Source organism: Phalacrocorax carbo, chromosome 8, assembly GCF_963921805.1.
Source record: "Phalacrocorax carbo chromosome 8, bPhaCar2.1, whole genome shotgun sequence".
Classification (NCBI taxonomy): domain Eukaryota; kingdom Metazoa; phylum Chordata; class Aves; order Suliformes; family Phalacrocoracidae; genus Phalacrocorax; species Phalacrocorax carbo.
Window position 1 is genome coordinate 14,868,287 of NC_087520.1, and position 19,633 is coordinate 14,887,919.

General features: G+C 40.6%; 1 protein-coding gene across 3 annotated transcripts in view; it reads right to left on the bottom strand.

Annotated features, from left to right (window-relative positions):
- The window catches only part of CTNNA1 (catenin alpha 1), a 119,743-nt gene that overhangs the window by 97,887 nt on the left and 2,223 nt on the right, over positions 1 to 19,633 (bottom strand). For all 3 annotated transcript variants that reach the window (XM_064458886.1, XM_064458888.1, XM_064458887.1), the window contains exons 2-3: positions 5,430 to 5,536; positions 2,928 to 3,123 (exon numbers count right to left, since the gene is read on the bottom strand). In XM_064458886.1, the coding sequence (XP_064314956.1) occupies positions 2,928 to 3,123; positions 5,430 to 5,534 (301 nt within the window). In that variant the 5' untranslated portion in view covers positions 5,535 to 5,536. The remainder of the gene's footprint in view (positions 1 to 2,927; positions 3,124 to 5,429; positions 5,537 to 19,633) is intronic.

A 19,633-nucleotide genomic window follows, 5' to 3' on the forward strand; every position in this document is an offset into this window, starting at 1 on the left:
TACATAGGAAGAAACACAACAGTACGAGCATCGCTAATACCCTGGATCCTCACACTAGCATACAGATATAAGAGACAGTGAAATATGGTTGTCAGCACTCCAGGAAAACAAGAATAGACTGTCAGCCTGACCCAAAAGAAATTTCCTTCTTGACCCTGGAGTTTTAAAACTGTCTCAGTGCCAAGCACCTGGCAAGAAACTGGTTCAGTTCCAAAACACTTCCCAACAGCACCAAAAGAGCTGACCATTTCAACATACAATCAGTCTTCAATGCTTCATAAGAAGGTAAAACCCTACAAAGAGCTTACAGTGAGACTGTGCAAGACCAATATTGCCCCTTTTATTACCCAACAGAACTCTAATGGCAGAAATTAATGTAACACACACTGTAAGGATGCTGAAATCTGAGATGTTCACATCAAACATTTCCCCAGTACTAAGTCTTTTTTTTTACAGCCACAGCAGGATCTATTCTGAAAAACACTTTGGTACTTTGTCTCCACTGTTCTGTTCAAAATTTTATTTTAAGAAGTTTCACTACTTTAAAAGAAATCAAAAAAGTCCACAGCTTTAAAGAGCCAGGAATCTTACTTTAGGGTATTTCATTAACTTGTTTAATATTTAAAGCAAGTTGTAATTTATTCTTCCATTGTAAAAATCAGGAAGACTTTGAAGCTCCACTTATATTGATTTAGTATGTAGCCATGCTATCATTCATTCTAAATAGCTCTTTTCACTTCTTTGTTTTTACCCCCAACAAATGGGATTTTATGAACAAGCGTACTCACTAAAATCATGTACCCTCTCAATCTTCTTCTTGCTAGGCTAAAAAAAATTTTTTAATTTTCTCTGATGAGACAAGTTATCTATTGTCCTAATCATCTTCATAACCTCTGTCTACATTCATTCATCTTTTTTTATTATGGTAACTAAACTGCTCCCTACTCTAAATAGAGGCATTATTAATTCTATTTTCCTGTCTTCTGCTGAAGATAAATTATGCTACACATCTATAATCCCACTGCTGTCAGACACACAGATGCTGCCAGTTCATGATCACCCTACTGCTGACCAAGACACCCAAATCCTCCTCTCCACTTTTGCTCCCCCATCACAGAAGGCAGATAAAAAGCACCAACACCTGAAAGTTCTGCTACACACATACACATGCTTTGTATTATATTTCCCTCATTTCTCCAGTTCATGAATTCAACTGGTTTACCACAATACTGGAAACGTTTCTGAAGCACACAGACTGTATATAAACACGTACATTGAGAGTTTGTATCTCCTTGCTTTTGTTAGCACTACTGAGAACTGCATTCCTTCCCTGGGCTTTGGCAGCAATAAGGCTTCCCTCTGCTGGATCTCATTTTTCACCATTTACTTCCAACTTCTTCAGAAGTTTGGTTTTTAATTTCCTTATGAAGAGCTGCTCTGCTAAACCTGACTGAACACTGGCACTGTGATGGGGCGGAGGCTTTTGTCCCTGGTCATGCTGCCCCATCAGTCCAGCCCTGCTGCGACTGCATCCCCCACAAACAGTGGTGGGTACCAGTCATATACAGGCAAATCACTCAAGTTTAATGATCATCCACCCAACTTCAGAAAACAGATTGAGCTATCTTCTCCATGCACCAGACTTGACGCAAGCTGCAAACAGTAAAAAAGGAGGAAGAAGTGAAATGACATTAAGGTGGGAAGTTATTTCACTCCAGCACCTCTCAGCTGTGAACTCCACCTCCTCTGTCAAAGATCAACAGAGCAGCAAGATTTTGGCATCAAGTCTATGTGTAGTCGCAAAACAAAGCAGGGGCCAAGAAACAAGTGAAAGGGTCATCCTGAAGGATTTTATGATCGGCCTCTCCTTCCTACCAGCTTCTCACTGTAACTACAAATTCAGCTAATGGAAGTTCTCAATCCCGAGGACTGAGTAAAGCTCCCTTGCTCACGAATATCACTAAGAGTCATTTGTAGGTACTCACAGATGAGCTCTGACTCTCAATTCCAAGCAGCAATCAAGCAAGCACTGAGAATTAAAGACTTCAGGACAAAGGTGTCTTTTTTGCTGTTGTTTGTTGTTGTTAAATTAAGCCAACTCAATTAGCCCCTTATATTGCAGCCTTCTTCTGTTGATCTTTCTCTGGTCTGTTAACCAGGCTCATCCAGAACTTAGAACCATTTTCAACTAATATTTCATCACTGTGCAACTTCATCTACAAGCAAGTAATTAATGCTAATAAGCTTTCCTTTTTTTACAGCAGCAGCCACCATTAATACCAGTTGACTGGGTTTCACTGAAGCATAGAAAAGACTCATGACTGGAAGAATGATAAATGATTTATGAGCAACAATATTTACTAGTGCATATTTTAGAGTAAGCCAGCTCCATAGGCTTTTCTTGCAGGTCTTCTCCAAGAAAGTAAAAAAGAACATGATAAAAATCAACACTAGATGTGGGGGAGGAAGCCTGGAATATTTAATCAAGGTCCTCGCATTCTGTTTGTTGCTGTTTACATTTTGCATACTCAAGACACCCAGCTCTGTCAAGTCAACACTCAGGTCTTCTTCCTACAATGCTGCTTTGAATACATTCAAATACTGAAGAAGTTATTAGCATATTTGAGACTAGTTCCATAACATTTATAGGGGAGACAGGGGAGTTTGCTTTTTAGCCTAAACTGACTTTTAAATGCACTTTGAAGAATCAGCCATTCTGCCTCTCTTCTCAATCTCTACTTGGGACATCCAATTTCCAGATCTGCTAAGTTCATATTATTCCTCCAGGAACCAGGAAGACAAGCCGAGTATCTACGCAAGTGGAGGAGAGCAGAGTTATGAGAAATAACAGCGAAAGAGAAACAGGAACCATTCTACTTACTCTGAAAAACCATAGTTTTACAAGATATCAGATACATAGCTCTTACCTTGCTTACGAACATCTTCCACAGCTGCTACCAGCTCCTCTTTAAGGAACTGGCTCTCTTTCGCAATTTTGTCTCCTTTCTCCAGGAAATTCTCTGTTGCTTGTTCAACTGAAGCAGCCAAAACATGGGCCTTTTTAGAACGCCCTCGCTTTTTATTAGAGGGGCCCTTGTTGCTAGTGTTAACTAGTGTCGTCACCTAAAGGCAAAGATGGAGGGGGAAAAAAAATAAAAAATGTGAAACAAACTAGAAGTTTAACAATTTGACAGCAGGGTCATGTGTATTTTTTTCTAGACAATGTATCACTAATACCTGCACTATTGCCGGTTCAAAAGGTTAAACTCACAAAAAAGTGTTTTTCACATTTCTTTAAACATTACCATGCTGCTTTGTTCCTTAGATGATCGTTACAAATTCAGCTAAACTGCTTAGAGATTTTTCTTAGCAGAAGCCCTGGATATTTAAGAATTGAGATCTATTTGTATTTTTGAGAAACTGCAATCTCGGTAACAGGCCAGAGCTATTTGGCACCACATACAAAGAAACCAAGTTTGAGATAATTAGTTTGGGATTGCTCTCCAAGCATAAGAGACCCCAAACAAGATTGAAGCTATTATCTACAGAAATCTAGCATATCGTTGCAGTCCAAAACACTACTAGAGCCAATAGACTAAATGCAGAGCAAAGGACTTCCTACAGCTCATTATTTCCCTAAACAACCAAGACTGAACTCTCACAATCCTCCTTCAATCAATATTTCCAAGTTTTGTTTTAGACTGAACCCTGCTAGAAGGTGGTCACCGGCAGTGAGGTGACCATGAGGTACTCCATTAGCTCACGATCAGGATCCATCCCCTTCAACCAAATGCAGATAGATGTCACAAAATCCACACAGGCTTTTCTATTTGCCCCCTGCTTTTTTTTGTTAAGTCTAGGAAAATGCATACAAAGCTACTTCAGAGGGACATTAAATTACAACACTCAGACTATTACTATCCTGTAAAGCCCAAGGACAGCTGACAAAGGTCCTCAGAGCTGAATCCATCTTCTCAGTAGGTTGATTCAGAGAAGGAAAACCATCAGCTGGGAATTTTGCTGTCAGTTAATGGGGAGCATTTGTATTGGGTAGTCTCAGTTCATCATGTACTACAAACAAAGAACAAGTTGCAACAAGGCAACTTACTCCACTTTCCTCTCTGTATTTTGCCAGTCACATCATTTACGAAATATGGGATTGCCAACACAGCCTACTGTGGAATAAGTTACAGACACTGATCTTGGACAATCCTACAAACAAGTTTTCTCAGTTAAGTTTACAAAAGTAGGACAATTTCTCTTAAGAAAAGGCTCCATCAGTAACTCCAGCTAAAAAGCTATGTAGTAGATCATCCAGCTGCCCACCTGAATATCTGCGGGTAACAAATGTACAGACAGAAGCTTGGTGACTAAAGGGACGTTAATACTGGAAACAGAATTTGATTGTTGTAATTTTTGCTTAGCAGGAGTTATGTCCAGTTCACAGTGTCATTTTTAAAATTTCATATTTCAGGAAAACAATGCTAAATGAGTTAACCGTCTTCAGTGCACTTTCTCTTCCAGACCTCCTAGAAAGTCTCTTCCAAGAATCTTCAAAATGCTGAATCTGCATAGCTTCCATTTACAAGACTTACTCTAGTTTTCTATATTCGTCAGTGCATTTCAGTGGGCAATACACGACATGCAGAAATAAGCTTTTATTCTAAAATCCAGCATAAAGCATAGCCAGAAATTAAAGGGAAGCATGCATATCTTGTAAAAGATATCCTGAAACAATAACAACATAAAAGCATACTTCTCGGGTAGAACACAGTTAGGAAGGGTCAGTAATCTATTTACAACACAAGGCAGTTCTAGACAGGTTGCAAACATCCCCCACCACATTTCACCATTTATCTGAACCTCCTTCCACAGGGAACTCTAAACACAGGTAATCTCAAAGAAGGAAAAAAAAACCAACAAAACCCACAAAATAAAACACCTAAAACAACAACCAAAACAAAACAAAAAAATAAACCATACAAAACCCACCACACTTATGACACCCACTTCTGGCAAGCACTAATGGCTTTGTTGCAAAGGACTTCTGTCATTACCAACAGTTTTTAAATGATACATAGCACAGCTTTTTAAAGACTCAACAAATAAGCAGCATACCACCCAAAATACAGGTGAGAAACAGCACAGCATCAATGGAACATTAGTTACTAACGTGCATTTCTGCACTTCTAATTGAAATACATTCTTATCAGATGCTGAAGTAGTACAGTCTTTCTAGATTCATGCCCAATAACTCTCTCACAATAAAACCAAACAAAGAAATTGCTTGTACATTTTTTTCCATCTTCAGTTTTGTAATGTTTTTACTTCTGGAATTTAAACTTTGACAATTACTTAACTGAAATAATATATCAAAACAGGTAATCCTCCTTATGAAGGTTTTTTTTGCCCCTTTTTTCCCCCCCTACCTGTGTAACAAGAGGCTCAAGTAGTCTTTCAACCGCCAGTGTTCTTATCTCCAAGCTTTTGGGGTCCCATTTGAAGTTAACGTTGCCTGCAGTAACAGCAGTCATTTCTAGAAGGAAAGAGCTACATGAATACAATTTGGATTTTTTTTTAATTATTAATGCTGTTGGAATGTATTTTTAAAATAAATTAAAATGGAGGCTATTAAACACACAACACATCCATTCAGTTTAAGTTGATATTGTCTCCAGAAATGAGTTTTCGTTCAACTGATGATAGTTTAAAAATTTGCTTATTGTGACAATATACAGACTTTACCTGTATGTTTTGGTTAGAAAATAAAAACAACCAAACAAAACCACACCAAAACTATTCAAAAGCCACAATATTTTATTGGAGCAATGACAAGATAGGCAATGTTTGGTATATTCACCAGTGGTCTTCAAACAATGAAAAAGGACCTCACAAGTTATGGGGGCACTTTATCCACAAAGCTGGAGGCTAAACAAATAACCCTTCCCAATTTCTGCTGCCTCACTGCAGGGCCAGCTGTCCTGTGCTCCCAGACCAACTCTGAGACACACTCCGAGGTCTTGGGGGAGCAGAAGGGAACACCACAACTTCAAGAGCACCTGAAAGCTGCCAGTTCTCAGCTCCACCATGAGTCACTACCCTGAACATTTTGTCAAACCAGGAGACAGGTTCTAACTCAATTCATTCAACGTACCCGTTCATCTGATTCACCTTTTGGAAGTACAAAGATAAAATTGCGAATATAGACCTTATAAAGCCAGAAAATCCAGTTGGTTCATATTTAACACCTTACATATCTACTATACTTCCCCCTAACATTTACATAGGAGGAAAAAGCAGATTTGCATGGAGAGATCTGTTAAAGGCTGTCACTGAGCCATTCCTTCCCATTACAGTTTTATATCGGCATCCCAATGGAACAGCAAATGATTATGAGAAAAGTTTAGTGAAACTGATAAAATAGCTCTGCTTTTGAAACCAGTAGTCTTAAAAAATAAAAATAATTACTACAACAGATCACTAGATAACATTGTGATGCTGTACAGCACAAAGGAACAATCAAACCCATTATTTCAGTAAAAAATGGATTTAAAGTATTTACAGGTCCACAAAACCAGTTCATACCACTTCAGACATAATAGATTCCAGCTCTACCTGCTTTGGGTTGTCCTCAAAACTCAAGACTAGACTAAAACCATGTCTGTAACTTTTTGTTTTAAAAGATCAGGAAGAGACCTTCCTTCTCTTTCCACCCCTTTTCCTAAGCACCTACTGTTGGTTGCTTTAAAGCTGATTAGCCGATATTTTTAAATCTTACCCTGGACAGGCCATTGTCTGCATAGCATCTCAGCAGACAGATTGCTCTGACAGCACCAGATGTCCCCGAGCTGCCAGACAAGCACAATGTCCCATTATTTTTAAGAAGCAGGAGGCAAGGCACTTATTTTGGTAACCAACAATGTTTGCGACACATACCAACAACCAACCGTTTTATACCGACGCTGACAGTTAAACATACAGCAACAGCACAGACGTGGCTGCTTGTTTCCCACTAAACAATAAAATCTCTCAGGCACTTGAGAAGCTCAGCCTGAGAGGGTGTAAAGAAGTCATGGCTTAGCATCACCTGGCTTCAGTCAACAGCACCTTCATGGCAGGCTGACCCCAAGACATTACCTACGCTTTTGCACACCACTGATACAATACAATAGATTAAGTACTCGCTACACTACTGAAAACACATCTTTGCCCTGAAAAGCCTACATGCTGTCATACGCTTAAGTACAACTTCACAAGGTGCAAACCAGGAATATTCACCTAACCTGCATTCAGCTTTCTACTTACACCCACGCTCCAAGTGCCTACACTGCTGGAGAGAAAGAAAACTTAAAGCTGAAAGCTTAGAAAAAAAGAGAATAGGAAGACTGATCCATGCTAACATAAAACATTTCTGTCCATTTTAAATCAAAAAGCATGAGAGTGCAGATGAAGAGTCCCAGCTCCCGCAGCAGAAGGCACACCAGGCTGCGACTCCAGAGACCCACAGTGAGGTGACTGCAGGAGGGCAGAGGATGGCCACCATCAGTTCCTTGCTCTACCTCTGACACTGAACACTAAGTCCTGTGAACTCACTAACTACCCTTCTCTCCCCATCACCCCTTTTCTGTTGTTTTTTTTTTTTTTTTTTTTTTTTTTTGGTTGTCCAGATTTGCACTAGCTTGTGCCACAGCCCAGGCGCTAGCACAGGGCAAGCTGTGAAATGCCCCCTGGTAACACCCTGCCCTCAGCAAGGAATTGCACTGTTTTATTCCCTCCTGATTAGCTCAGCATGAATGCTTCCTAGGTAAGCAGCCAAGAAAAATAAACCAAAAGCCTTTATGGTTTCTGAGAAACATACCCAGGGCTCTGGAAAGCCCATTATGTTTCTAGGTAAAAGCTGTTCTATATATTTAATGCTGTTACGCCTCTTACGGAAACAAAGTGCAGGACGAGGTAACCATGAGAAGATACATTAATTGTATTAGTATGATAATGAAGGCAATTCATCTGAAAACACGTTAGCATGATAGCTCATGAATTGGCCAAAAGTAATGGTCTATAAAACCACTTAGTTTGAACTTTATTGAAATTTATCTAAAAAGCATATGTTGATATCAAATAGACTGTTTGGTAGCAATGACTCGGATATCATTTGTACATCACAGTAAATATGTTTAATCAATTAAATACTTGTGAGGAACACAGTAACAGGCTATAGCTTACAAAGGCACATGTCAGTGGGGTGGGTTTCAGGGATAAAAGGACGATTGCCAGGGCCATGTTAAAGCAGGGCTGCACTCCTGCCACAAGAATGCTCTAATTCTCTGGAACCTGTCTTGTCCCTGTGGCTGCTCAAGCTCTTGCCTCACTGAATTCAAATGTGGTAACAGGTAGTAAACCCAGACAGAGCATATTGTGGCAGGGTGCTTAACTGTTGGCTCTTGGAGAGCACACAATGATTCCCACAATGCCTGCAGTAACTGCAACATCTCGTAAAGAAAGAAGACATCCTCTGGAAGATGGACCCAACTGCAGGCCAGCATAGCACTGGTTTCAGACAGCTGGGATGACCCAGCTGATATGGAAACAGGTTCTCCACACCACAGACCTACCATGCACAGGACATGCAGCAGCACATGAACTCAGAGCAAGGATTTTAAGGACTAAGCAGCACAGACCACACAGCAGAAGAGAGCAAATGATGCTGTATCTGAAGCGCTGGAATATATAGAAAGACCCCACCACAAAAGGAGTTGCAGCTGCCCAGCCTGTAGTTTCATAAGCAGCATAACCAACACTCACCCTCCCACACCCCCTAGGAACTCATTCCCATCTTCACATCACACCCCCTCTGTACTGGCACAGCTTTCCCCACGGCTGAGCAATTAACCAGATAGGGAAGAACTGATTTGGCTGGAGGGAAAGAAACCCATTTTTGTAGAGTACACCAAGATCCCCATCTGGTTCACCATGCCACCACAGATACTGCTGCAAGCAGAACCAGTGACAGCTATGTCAGCTGGCAACATTGGCAAAGCCCTTCAAGTGGAAACATGGGGCAAAGTTGGATATCACAGCTGAGTGGAACCAGGTGCCACTGAAAACAGAACATCAAGCGGAGCCCGCTGCAGAGAGCCAGAACACCATCTCAGCACATCTAATGCTCAGACACACAAAGGCCCAACCTTAAACCATGCTCACAGCCCAGCACATTAACTGTAAACTCTTCAGGGTTACCCCTTCAGGATATTACATGGCCATCATGGTGCTCATTACTGTCAAGAGTAATGCAATTATATCTTCCTGGGGTTTAGTGCACTTGCAAGGACATGAGGGGTGGGGAAAGAACAGGAGTTTAAAGAAGCCACTTCCAGATTTCCCTGTTGCCTCCAGAAACATCACAATTTCCAGCCAGTGAGCAGCTCCGCAAGCAGAGCCATCCCAGGACAACTTGCCTCTTGCTTTATACATGATCTCAGCAATGGCTAAAGCTTAAGCAGGTTCCCATTACACTTTAAGCAACACTGTCACAGTCCTACCGCTGCTTTCACTGCCACAAACCTGCCTCGAACAGGCACCCATGCTGGCACACACTTGCTGCAGTGAGCTACTTCAGGGAACTAAAATAGGTCTCAGAGTAAGCCAGTAGCTATAAAAATTACCTTCCCAGGTCACTATCCTGAAGGAGGAGATGGAGCTGTACCAGGAAGAGGACGGGACTGCAGCAGCACTGAGATGAGCTCTGCCCCCAAGCTGCATGTCGGGGCAGGTCCCAGCCCTGCTTGGGAGAGAGGTGAGAGCATAGACCTGAGCAGAAGGAAGTATTAAAACTGCTGGGGCTGCATTTACATACCACATCGAACGAGGTGGTCTGCCATGAACACACTGAAGGTGATACGTGTACAGTGCTCTTTCCAAAAGCCACAACTAAAGGTTGTAGGATTCTCAAAAACTGGTGATTCAAGGTCTTCAGGATAATCTCAGATACCTATTCCCAGAATACTGGCATGCAAATAATTTCTAGACTTTGGCAAGTGTAGGAATGTAGCTCTGTGGCTTCTTTGCAGAATTGTCCTGAAGGTACCCAAAGCTTTTTCAAAAAGTCAATGAATGAGTACTATTTTAATAGCGAGCTCTGCACACCAACAGAATCACAGAAGGTACTAGTGCTCATGGTCCTGTTTTTCCAGGTGCTGGCTGTACCTCAGGCACTACTGACCTAGTACATTCAACCTGCTCTGTACAAGAAGATCCCACAGCCTCTCAACCTCTGGACGAGAGCCGATCTCTTGGTTCCACAGCAGAAGATTTAACCGCCCATCTCCTGTGCTGCAACGTAAGTCTCACCACCTCTTACTACATGAAGATCTTTTACATGCCATCTTCTATCAGTCTTCAAATTTCAACTAGCCTGACAGGCTGCTTTCTAAAAGCTTTTAACTGCATTCACTATTCTCTTTTGTTTTTTCTTCGGGAAGACAGTATTCAAACAGTGGCCTCACTAGCACAGCAGGGGCTAACCTGGGCCAAGCACAATAGACCACATGCTGAATTCAAGCATTACACTATCAAAAAAAACTAACAGAAGAGTATGGTACAGGAACATTTTATACCTGGGAGGACATTCTCCATTTTAACACCCTTTCTGCTACCCACCTACTTGTTCCCCATTTTGTGCAGCTGATTGTGCCCGGGCACAGTAATATGTATTTGATTGCATTATTTTGCAGCTTGTTTCTTTTACTCTATTTCTTTAAGTAGTCACAGTCATTTTGAATGATAATCCTATCCTCTACCATGCTTGCAGATTGTCTTTGGATATTCTGTCCAATATAATGAGAATAGCCCTTGTTCCATCACCCAAGTCATAAGTATGGACCATGGTGGGATTCATGACACAATGACCCAGCTCATCTTCCAGCCAGAAAGTGAACCAGCTTCCCTGTTCCCAAGGGAATCCTTTTGGTTTTGTTTGGCTTGTTACTTAAGTACCTAACCCATCTGATAACCAGCAGGGATCCTTCACCCCTGCTGAAGGTGTAGGACAAGACAGAGCAGATAAAGATCTATGGGAACTGGGTATCTAGCATACACCATTAACAAAAAAGTCTTATGACCATTTTTGGTTTGAAAAAGGTTATGGCACACTTCATATTAAACCCAGCTCACACGCAGGGGTTTCATCATGCCCCACTGACAGTTCAAAACTGTTTTTCGCGTAACAGAGTATCCAGAAAAAAAAGATTTCGTTCTGTCCTCTTTCCCTTCTCAGTCTCCAAATGAACATGTCTGCCCCATTCCACAAATAAAGCACTACTCCTCTCAGCAGCTAGTCAAGAATGTTTAGTATATGTGACACTTTTCAGGGAGGATTTAAGCAGGTTTGATTTAGGCTGTTTTTATTTAACACCAAGTATACACAACTAAAAACAGATAGTCATCCTCTTCTAACATAGCCTTCAACCTTAACTTTCATGTGCTTAGCTACCAAATCTTCTCCTCCACCAAATATGCCATGAAGGTACTACCTCCTTAGAAATCCTTACTATTAGAATTTCACAATCTGAAACACAAATACAAATTCAGATGTCGCATTGACTATATTCTTTGATTATCAAAATGCTTCTGTCATTCGAGTATATTCAACTTTGCTACACATTTTTACCACAGACCATAGTAACCAGACTAGTCAAAGGAGAATAAATTCTGGTTCAGATACGCCTCTTTCTCGCCAGTACCATCACAGATCCAGCGCTCATAATCTGTTTTCACTTTTTTTTTCTCTCTGTTGCTCTTATGGAAAAGTCCTATAGAGAGGCATTGGAAACTACTCATCAGAAAGCCTTGCACAGCCAGTAATAAACAAATACTTGTCTACTTCTCCATTTGTTTAGCAAATCTTTAGACCTTGCTTCTGAGTTATGAGATGCAACTTGATCTGGTGTTCCTACAAAAAAAAAACCCCACAAACAAAACTATTAATTAGAATTGCTCTGTTTTCTCTTCTACATGGGTGTTACCTGCTGCCTCATTACCAAAGCCAGCAGCATGCCATAGAGAGCCTGTCACCCTTTCCCATCTAGAAGCACAGACCACCCTATACCATACACCATCACATGAAAGCAGGCATGCGGCATAGCACCAGATTAAGATGCAACACACTTGCCAAAGCAGTTATGTGCTATCTCCTAACAGCTTCTCAACTGCTATAGCGCCGTGGATTCAACTAACTTATTTTCATTCCAAGAACATGAATGCACTCAGTAGCAAAAGGTTTTCATGCCTTCATTTTGGTCTAGCTATCATTAAGAGGATGGAAGGCATGCTATGCGCAAGCAGCTTCATCATGGTGTTCCTGGGACCACAGCAGTGATTTCACAACTACAGACAAACCATTTTTTGGATAAACCAGCAGTGAAAACAGCCCTCTTGCCTTCAGTTATGTAAGTGTTCGGCTCTGATCATTTCATTTTTGCCAGGATTGTTTTGCCTCAAAGGAGCTAGAAAAGAAGTGCATGGCAAGCCAATTCACAGCAAGCACTGGCAATTAGTGGCTTATTTGTGTCATACTAAGGCTCCAGTTCACAGATGACGTCCTAAAAGAATGCAAAAACCAAACTCATGCTTATACCCATTTAACTGTCCAGATGGATATCCTGGTATGTCCCAACAAGCGTCCCATTTATTTCTGCAGTCTTCAGTTTCCAAAACTCAAGCAGGATTCCAACTAAATTAAGAAAACCAATGCTTTTTCTAAACATGTATTCTAAAAAACACTTTTTCTAAGAAAAAAAGGTGTCACGAGCAGTGAGCTATTACTATTAATAAATCCACTCATTCAGTCTTCACAATAATGTTGGTGCATTTTATGCTGAAGACCTGCAATACCAACACCATGAAAGCTGACTTCCAAAATCAGAACAAGTAAACACTAGATTTTTAACAGCTATGTTTTAGCTGTATGCTCTTTGGGTCAGGACTGTGACACCCTGGCCATGCAGAAGGGCAACACACTTGCATTTTAAGCAAAAAGCAACAACTTTGAACTAACGTATCCCTGCAGGATTGATAATTTCAAACTCCCAAACCTCAGCCCTCTCTCAGCCATATTTCTCATATTTAATCCGATAAAGATAGCACTTTCAAACAAAACAAGGGGACTCAGCCTGGAGGCAGGGACAGCAGAACCCAGGTGAGACTTGTACAGCTGCTAGACCACTTTGACTCAACTACTGAGAGCCCTTCCAAACTCAGTGTCTTTTCCCACCCTTGAGGCTGAAAACTTGTGTGAAGCTTCCCTAAAGTCATTAGGAACGAATGGAAGAACAGCTTACTGCCACACTCAGAACCACATTACGTACTTCAGACCCTAAGGATACAGTGTCAGTGAAAATATAATAACTAGGCTGTGTCTAAAGAGCATGGCTCTTCGAACCCCAAACTACGCTAGCACAGGTTCCAATTACCAACCTTAAGTTAGCAATGAATGCAAGAAGGGGCAACCTTTTAACAAATTAATTTTTTCCACAAGTATTCCCCAAACAACAAAAAGTTTGTTATAAATTAGCCTACTTTATCAGTTGGCACAAGAATTTGCCAGTGCTGCAAAATTAATTCTTGCTTAGCTTGCAAAAAAACTACTGATGGCTGGCAATAAAAGGAAAAGAAAACCTGGGTATTTTTGTCTGATCATCTTCAGCACTCAATCGGCAATAAGAAGTGCCGTTTAAGCTACAGAGTCAGAAATAACCAGAATCTGACCCCACTCAAACCGCATTTTCATTCTTGAATTGATATGTTGTTATGCAATACCCTTCAGAGCTTTTAGCTGACCCTGTCTTCTAAATCTAGACCTTCATTAACAATTTTAAAACAGTCAGAAGTATACAAATACTGGAGTTGTTTGAGCTGACACACGTTTTGAAAAAAATGAGACTTCTATAATTAAAGGTTTGATAAGAGACAATTTGCTTAAACATGGAGGAAATGGACAATCTTGTATTAACAGAGACTAAATACCATATTCCTTCTCAGTTGCACGTCCAGCATAGTAGCAACTAAAGACTATGTAATACAAATCCAGTGTTACAAGAGGGGAAAAAAGTTCTCCATAGTTTTCTCCATTTGCAAAAGCTACTTAAAGAATAAGACCTACTGAAGCAAAGGAGAACATGAGCATAAAGACTCTTCAAAGTAAAATGTTTTCTAAAGTTTCTAGAAGAAGTTGTTTAGAATTCCTTTTTCAGTCCTTCATTTTGACTCAGGAACACTGTCAGTCTTATCTAAAAATTACAAAATGATTATTTTTTTAAAGAAAAAAGAAATTACATACCCACAAGTGATAAGGCCAAGAATTTCTCTTTATGTTCACGGGAACCTTCAACAACATAGCTATAAACAATGAATTAGTTTCATGGGAAGAATTGCACCATCACTGCACACCCCCAGACAACTCTCAACTTGCAGCTCCACCAACACACACTGCAAGTTAAGAAGGGAAAAACACACACAAAAACAAACCCAGGAAAAAGAGCGAACACGAATGTAGTGCACAAGCATTGTTTGGATGAGTTAAACACCTTCTAAATGACTGCAATTATCTGGAAGAATATGTAAGGTAAGATGCTCTAACAAACACCATCTCCTCTCCCTGCAAACTGTCAACAAGGCTGCAGACACTGAATACAGAGGGCACCGACTGAGGAGAACTTTGCAGCTTCTCCAGAAGAGCAAAGCAGGTAACAATAAAAACACACGAGTGTGGTTAATTTTTGGATATGCTTACCACAGTTAGCTGCAAGGCCATAACACCACCTTCTGTTGAGTACAAACTCACTAAGGGTGCACAGTGGTGCATGACAATCAGAGCTTATAACAATCCTTTCGAGTCAGTGCCTTAGCATATGGATGACCAATTAAAGCAACTTTTGTTTAAAAAGAAGCCACTGACCCACCCAAGTTTCATAAAAGCTACAGGAAGGAACTGGAAGGTTTGAGGAGTCATTGCTTGGCTGGTCTTGCTGGGAAAAAAAAATTTATTTTAAGCTAGTAACAGCCATGAACTGAGTAGAAACCAACTTATATCTGATTAAATACACATTTTTCTCTCTCCACCCCTTCTCCTCATGCCCAGGAACATGAAGCAAGACAAATCTACCAAACAAAAACCAGATGAGCTAAGAAATCCTGTTCAATTGGCTTTGCACCAGCACTTTGCCTCTGGTTCTGCTGAACACTGTGTCTTTCACCAATAACCACTGACTTTTCCCCAGGCCTATGATAATATTCTGTTAAACATAATAAAATTGTCTTAATGAATTCCTGCAAACGAAGTAAAACAGCTTAAAACACCCGATGCATACAGACCAGAAATTAACTTTCTTTCTCGAGGTTATAAGCTTTTAACCCTGCACAACTAATTTGCATTTTTCTGTCTTACTACAAATAAACCTTTTCTTTTTTGCTACTGTTTGTTGCATCTTATGTCATTTTCCTCCTTAACCCCAGCTGAGGGGGAGGGGGGTGGGACACCACCCATACAATCATACTGCACTCTTCACTGTACCCATACAAAATAAGAGTATTGTGACTGAGGACTCCACCAGCAGTGGAAGTGTCATGGAGTAACAACAAGGGATATGCTCGCATCCCTAAAAGCCTTCCCCACACCTCTGCTTTCAGGATTCATTCTTTAATGTTAGTTAGGAAATGCGTTTTGAGCTGTAACGGCAGTGGTTTGTAATTAAACACATCTTCCAAAAGTGGAAGTTGCAGTAAATACAAAGCCATACTTTGTACAGAAATTTAAATCACTCAAGAGTTTTTCATACAGCAAACCAGATCCTTGCTTTTTACTCTCTCAAAAAAATGTCATGGCTCATTTCACTTGTACCTTGTATGAAGCCTTCCAACTCTCAAGCAGGTTTCCAAATTTAAAAGAAATTAAGTCATTGAACTAAGCCTACTGAATACAGCGAAGGGACAGACAGTCTGCACCTGCAGACAAGCCTGCCAGCATCAGAAGCTGAGCAACACTCCTGCCAGCACTGGGCACTGGCCACAAGAGCCACTGGATAAATATACAGAACAGAAGCGAGCCCAGGCTAAGTCCTGGCTCAGGAAGCTCCTGCACTGCAGGAGCTTGGCATAGCAACTTAGGGAAGCAATGCTACTCAACTGTACTTTTCTCATTTAAAGCTTGTTTTATTGCTTGCCTGTTGCTTTCCCTTTTAGGGATGGCTTTATACACTGCCACCACCCAAGAAAAAGGTGTGGGGCAAATACCAGGAAGGGAAGCCAAATGTTGTGGGGGTCAATAAAAAGAAGGTGGCAAGGGTCAAAAATTACAATCAGGGAACCACAGGGGACACCAGACATTGCCCAAGAGGACCCATCGCTTCTCAAAGGCAAAGGAGCCAGAGGATACTGCTCAACAGTGTAACAAGCAGTGGGAATGGAAACAAACCCCAGAGTCCCTGTCTTACTCGCTACTTCTGGTGTTGTTAACAGCCAGCATGGCCAAGGCCAGGCGACAGGCTTGTAGTTTAGGGCCTCGGTCAAGGGCCAGACTAATAAAAAGTTGATGGGAGCAGAACCACCAAAACCTCACGCTGAGGGTCGTGGAGACAGGACCTCTCTGTCAGTAATCAGACCGCACCAAGTTCCCTGTGTGCAACTTCCAGTTCATTGTTCAACTTCTCATCCTTTAAATGAAAACATAATTTAACTTTTAAGATGCTTAGACTCTGAAACACCTGGACTGGACATGAGGTACTGGGTGAAATGATCTTTATGATAAATTGTACATGAGGTTTATATGAGACTTGTCACTTGCATACACACCCATAGTCCATCATGAATTATCCAAGATTTTGAGCAACTCTTCAACATCAAGCAGTGACACTCGCTAGGTCTTTTAAGTCATGCTAAAGGAAATCAGTTTCTAAAGTATACATTACAAGGACATACTTGCAAGAAAGTGAGTACAGAACAGGCAGCTTGTACATCTTGATTAATTGCATTTACACAGTGGAACACCCACTTGCACCTTCTTGCTTCTCAAAGTACCACCAGTTCTGTCCTCTGCTATTCAACAACACTGTTTCTGATTTTGTTATTCTAGTCAATTAAAAAAAAAAGCAGTTACCCTTCTATGGCTTCAGCTGAAGCTGTCAAGAGCACTTTGCAAAGATGAATACTGACCTGCTTGAAGTTATGCAGGTTAAACACTGTTCTGTAGGCACACAGCTCAGCCTTGTTTACATGAAAAATTAAAACTGACCCTTTTGGCTGCGTAAAGCTACATTGCTAGCACAGCCCTTGTACAGACCATTTATTCAAGTGGATCTTCTGGGCTGAGCTTTTATCATCCAGAAAAAGATAAGGAAAGAAGAATCCTGCCTTAGACCTGCATAGATATCATCTATAAAAGTACCCAGAATAAAACAGTGAATGAAAACTCTCTGAAGCCTCAGGGACGTGGGAAAGGCAGTGGAAAGGGGAGAGGAAAAACCACGCGTGCCATCAAAGCCACATGTTCCTGATAGCACTAATTCTTACTGACTTCTTATTAACTGAAAAGAAGCAAATTTAATATTCACCTAAATGTTCTCTTGATCCTGTGCTGAACAACAGTAAGGACAGAAGTAGCTGGCCTACACTTTTTCGTCATTTCCTTCAGTTAATCTCCAGGAAAAGAAAAATTAAAAAAAAATATATCTTATTCTCCTGATCCTTCATCAGCTACCCACAAGCTCACTAGTTTCAGCCTTTCTTAAAGTAGTCATTGAAGGCTACTCCAGAACAGGGTGCACTAGTGGCTTTACAGCATATTCTACTCTAACATCCCCTTACAAATAATTTGCTCCCCAACACCAACTCCCACAGAAACTCTTCTTAAGCATATACAGTCATACACATATCTGTTCCGTAACAGGGCACAGACAGCTTAGAATACTGGGTGTTGTTTGGAAAAAATGCACACTGTGAGCTTAAGTTGTATCTCATATTATCAACAGTGAAATCCTACCTGCCACGCTGCTGCAAGTTCCTTAGCTTATTTGCTCTCTACGCCCTCACTGCCTTGGAAACACTATAGGAGTTTAACTCACTCTTAGATTGTTACATACACCACCACTCCTTCCTCCTTGTGTCATTCCATGTATTAAAACAGATCTACTGGGGAACCAACTGGCATCCAGCTTGGTTTCATGTTCTCAGTACTGTTCCACTCTCTGCCTTGGTAATTGTTATCCCTCTAGCTATAGCTGGCCTCAAATTTTCTTTTTCCATCCATAGATGCCTTTCAAAAGAGATTCTCAGGAGTCTAAATGTTTAGCCAAGTAGCTTTCTTGTAAATTAGAAAAATTATAACATAAGGGAATGTCAATAGATTGGGGGAGAATTTCCCTTTGCAAACTGTGTTAGTTTAGATCTGTGTATTTAATAATTTCTATCACTTCATAAAGCATGGGGGAAAAAAGGTTATTCCTCTCAGATTCCACCAGAGCTATCTATAAACACACGTCAAAGGACTCAGAGATGTTTTCCGTAGCACATCTGGGATTAACAAACAAAAATATGTAATCATGTTTACAGAAAAGGTAGATGGCTCTTTAAATAATAAAAAAAAAGAGTCAAGGAGGAATTATGAATCATATTCAAGTATCAGATTTGCCAGTAGAAGAGTCTATACTAACCGAGGGCACACCAGAAACCAGAGTTAACACCCATTCACACCCTGGCTGGAAGATAAGGAGTCTCAGTCATTCAAGGAAGAAGATCCCACTTACAGTTGCTGTGACGGCATTCCTCCTGAGATTCCTTTACCTCAGTAAATCTATTTACACCCATTTCTGCTTTGTGGCACAGCAGGTCACTCTCAACATTTGTCTTTTCAGTACAGCTCCTCCCTCCAATAAGGGTGCTGGTATAAAATTTTGTGAGTAGGCTCTGTTTTAGGTCTTACACACTGGATTAAAATAGTATGGAGTGAAAAGTAGTAATTATCAAACATTTGCACTTTCTCTAAAGCTGCAACTTTCTTTAACCAACACATGAGCTATAAACTCTCTGAATAGAGCTATTCTGGGTTAGCTATAAAACTAAATTAGGGTGAATTCCCAGAGTAGTAAAGGATCCAAGTCCTCAAGGTTATGTACATCAAAGTTCCACAGCACAAAAATTTGAGTGATTTTCAGTTAAGGCATGATAGTAGAAAACAACAACAGGCATTCATCACCATGTTGGATGACTGTCTTAATAAGGCACTATCCTAACAAAACACTACTCAGTCCTCTTTTATTCATGTTTCCTTTAATCATTGAATCATAGAATTACTAAGGTTGGAAAAAACCTCTAGGATCAAGTCCACATACGTACTCACTCTAGACTAGCCTTACTATCCACCTATGATGAGTAGGCCGCTTCTGCTGCTAAATATTTCTGTAAGCTTAACTAATTTTCTGCAAAAGAAAGGCAATTTAGAAATCAAACAGTAACAGTAGATAAAATTTCAAGGCAGGGCTGACGTCCCACGAAAGTGTATTTCCATCTCAAACATTTCTACTCATGTGGATTTCTTTGCACAATCAGTTTCTTGATCTTACAGCTGCAGAAGGAGGATGTTCATGCT